This window comes from Antrostomus carolinensis, unplaced genomic scaffold (assembly GCF_000700745.2).
Source record: "Antrostomus carolinensis isolate BGI_N321 unplaced genomic scaffold, ASM70074v2 scaffold29303, whole genome shotgun sequence".
Lineage (NCBI taxonomy): Eukaryota > Metazoa > Chordata > Aves > Caprimulgiformes > Caprimulgidae > Antrostomus > Antrostomus carolinensis.
The window spans coordinates 8,915-9,236 of NW_010303607.1; the positions used below are offsets into that span (position 1 = coordinate 8,915).

At 59.9% G+C, this 322-nt stretch overlaps 1 protein-coding gene across 1 annotated transcript in view; it reads right to left on the minus strand.

Annotated features, from left to right (window-relative positions):
• Positions 1–322, minus strand: part of LOC104522009 (ras-like protein family member 10B) — a 3,692-nt gene that overhangs the window by 93 nt on the left and 3,277 nt on the right. Inside the window, exon 3 of the mRNA XM_029084063.1 lies at positions 9–215. Within this exon, the coding sequence (XP_028939896.1) occupies positions 9–215 (207 nt within the window). The remainder of the gene's footprint in view (positions 1–8; positions 216–322) is intronic.

The window sequence follows — 322 nt, forward strand, 5'->3', positions numbered from 1 at the left end:
GGACATGCTTGCAGCGGGCGCAGCCCACGCTCTTCAGGAGCTCGCTGAAGAGCAGCAGGATGTGCCAGTTGTACTTGGCCGAGCACTCGATGTAGCCGCATTTCCACGTCTTCTTCACCAGGTTGGAGACGTTCCAGCGTGGGATCACCCGGCCCCGCTGCAGGTCCCGCTTGTTGCCCACGATGATGATGGGTGTCTCCGAAGTGCCGATGACCCTGGGGAGGGCAGATGGTGAGGGAGGACAGAAGGTGACAGGGCAGAGAGTGATGACCAACCAGCCCATGGACACCAACCCATTCCAAACTGGCTCTTGGCTTTGTCT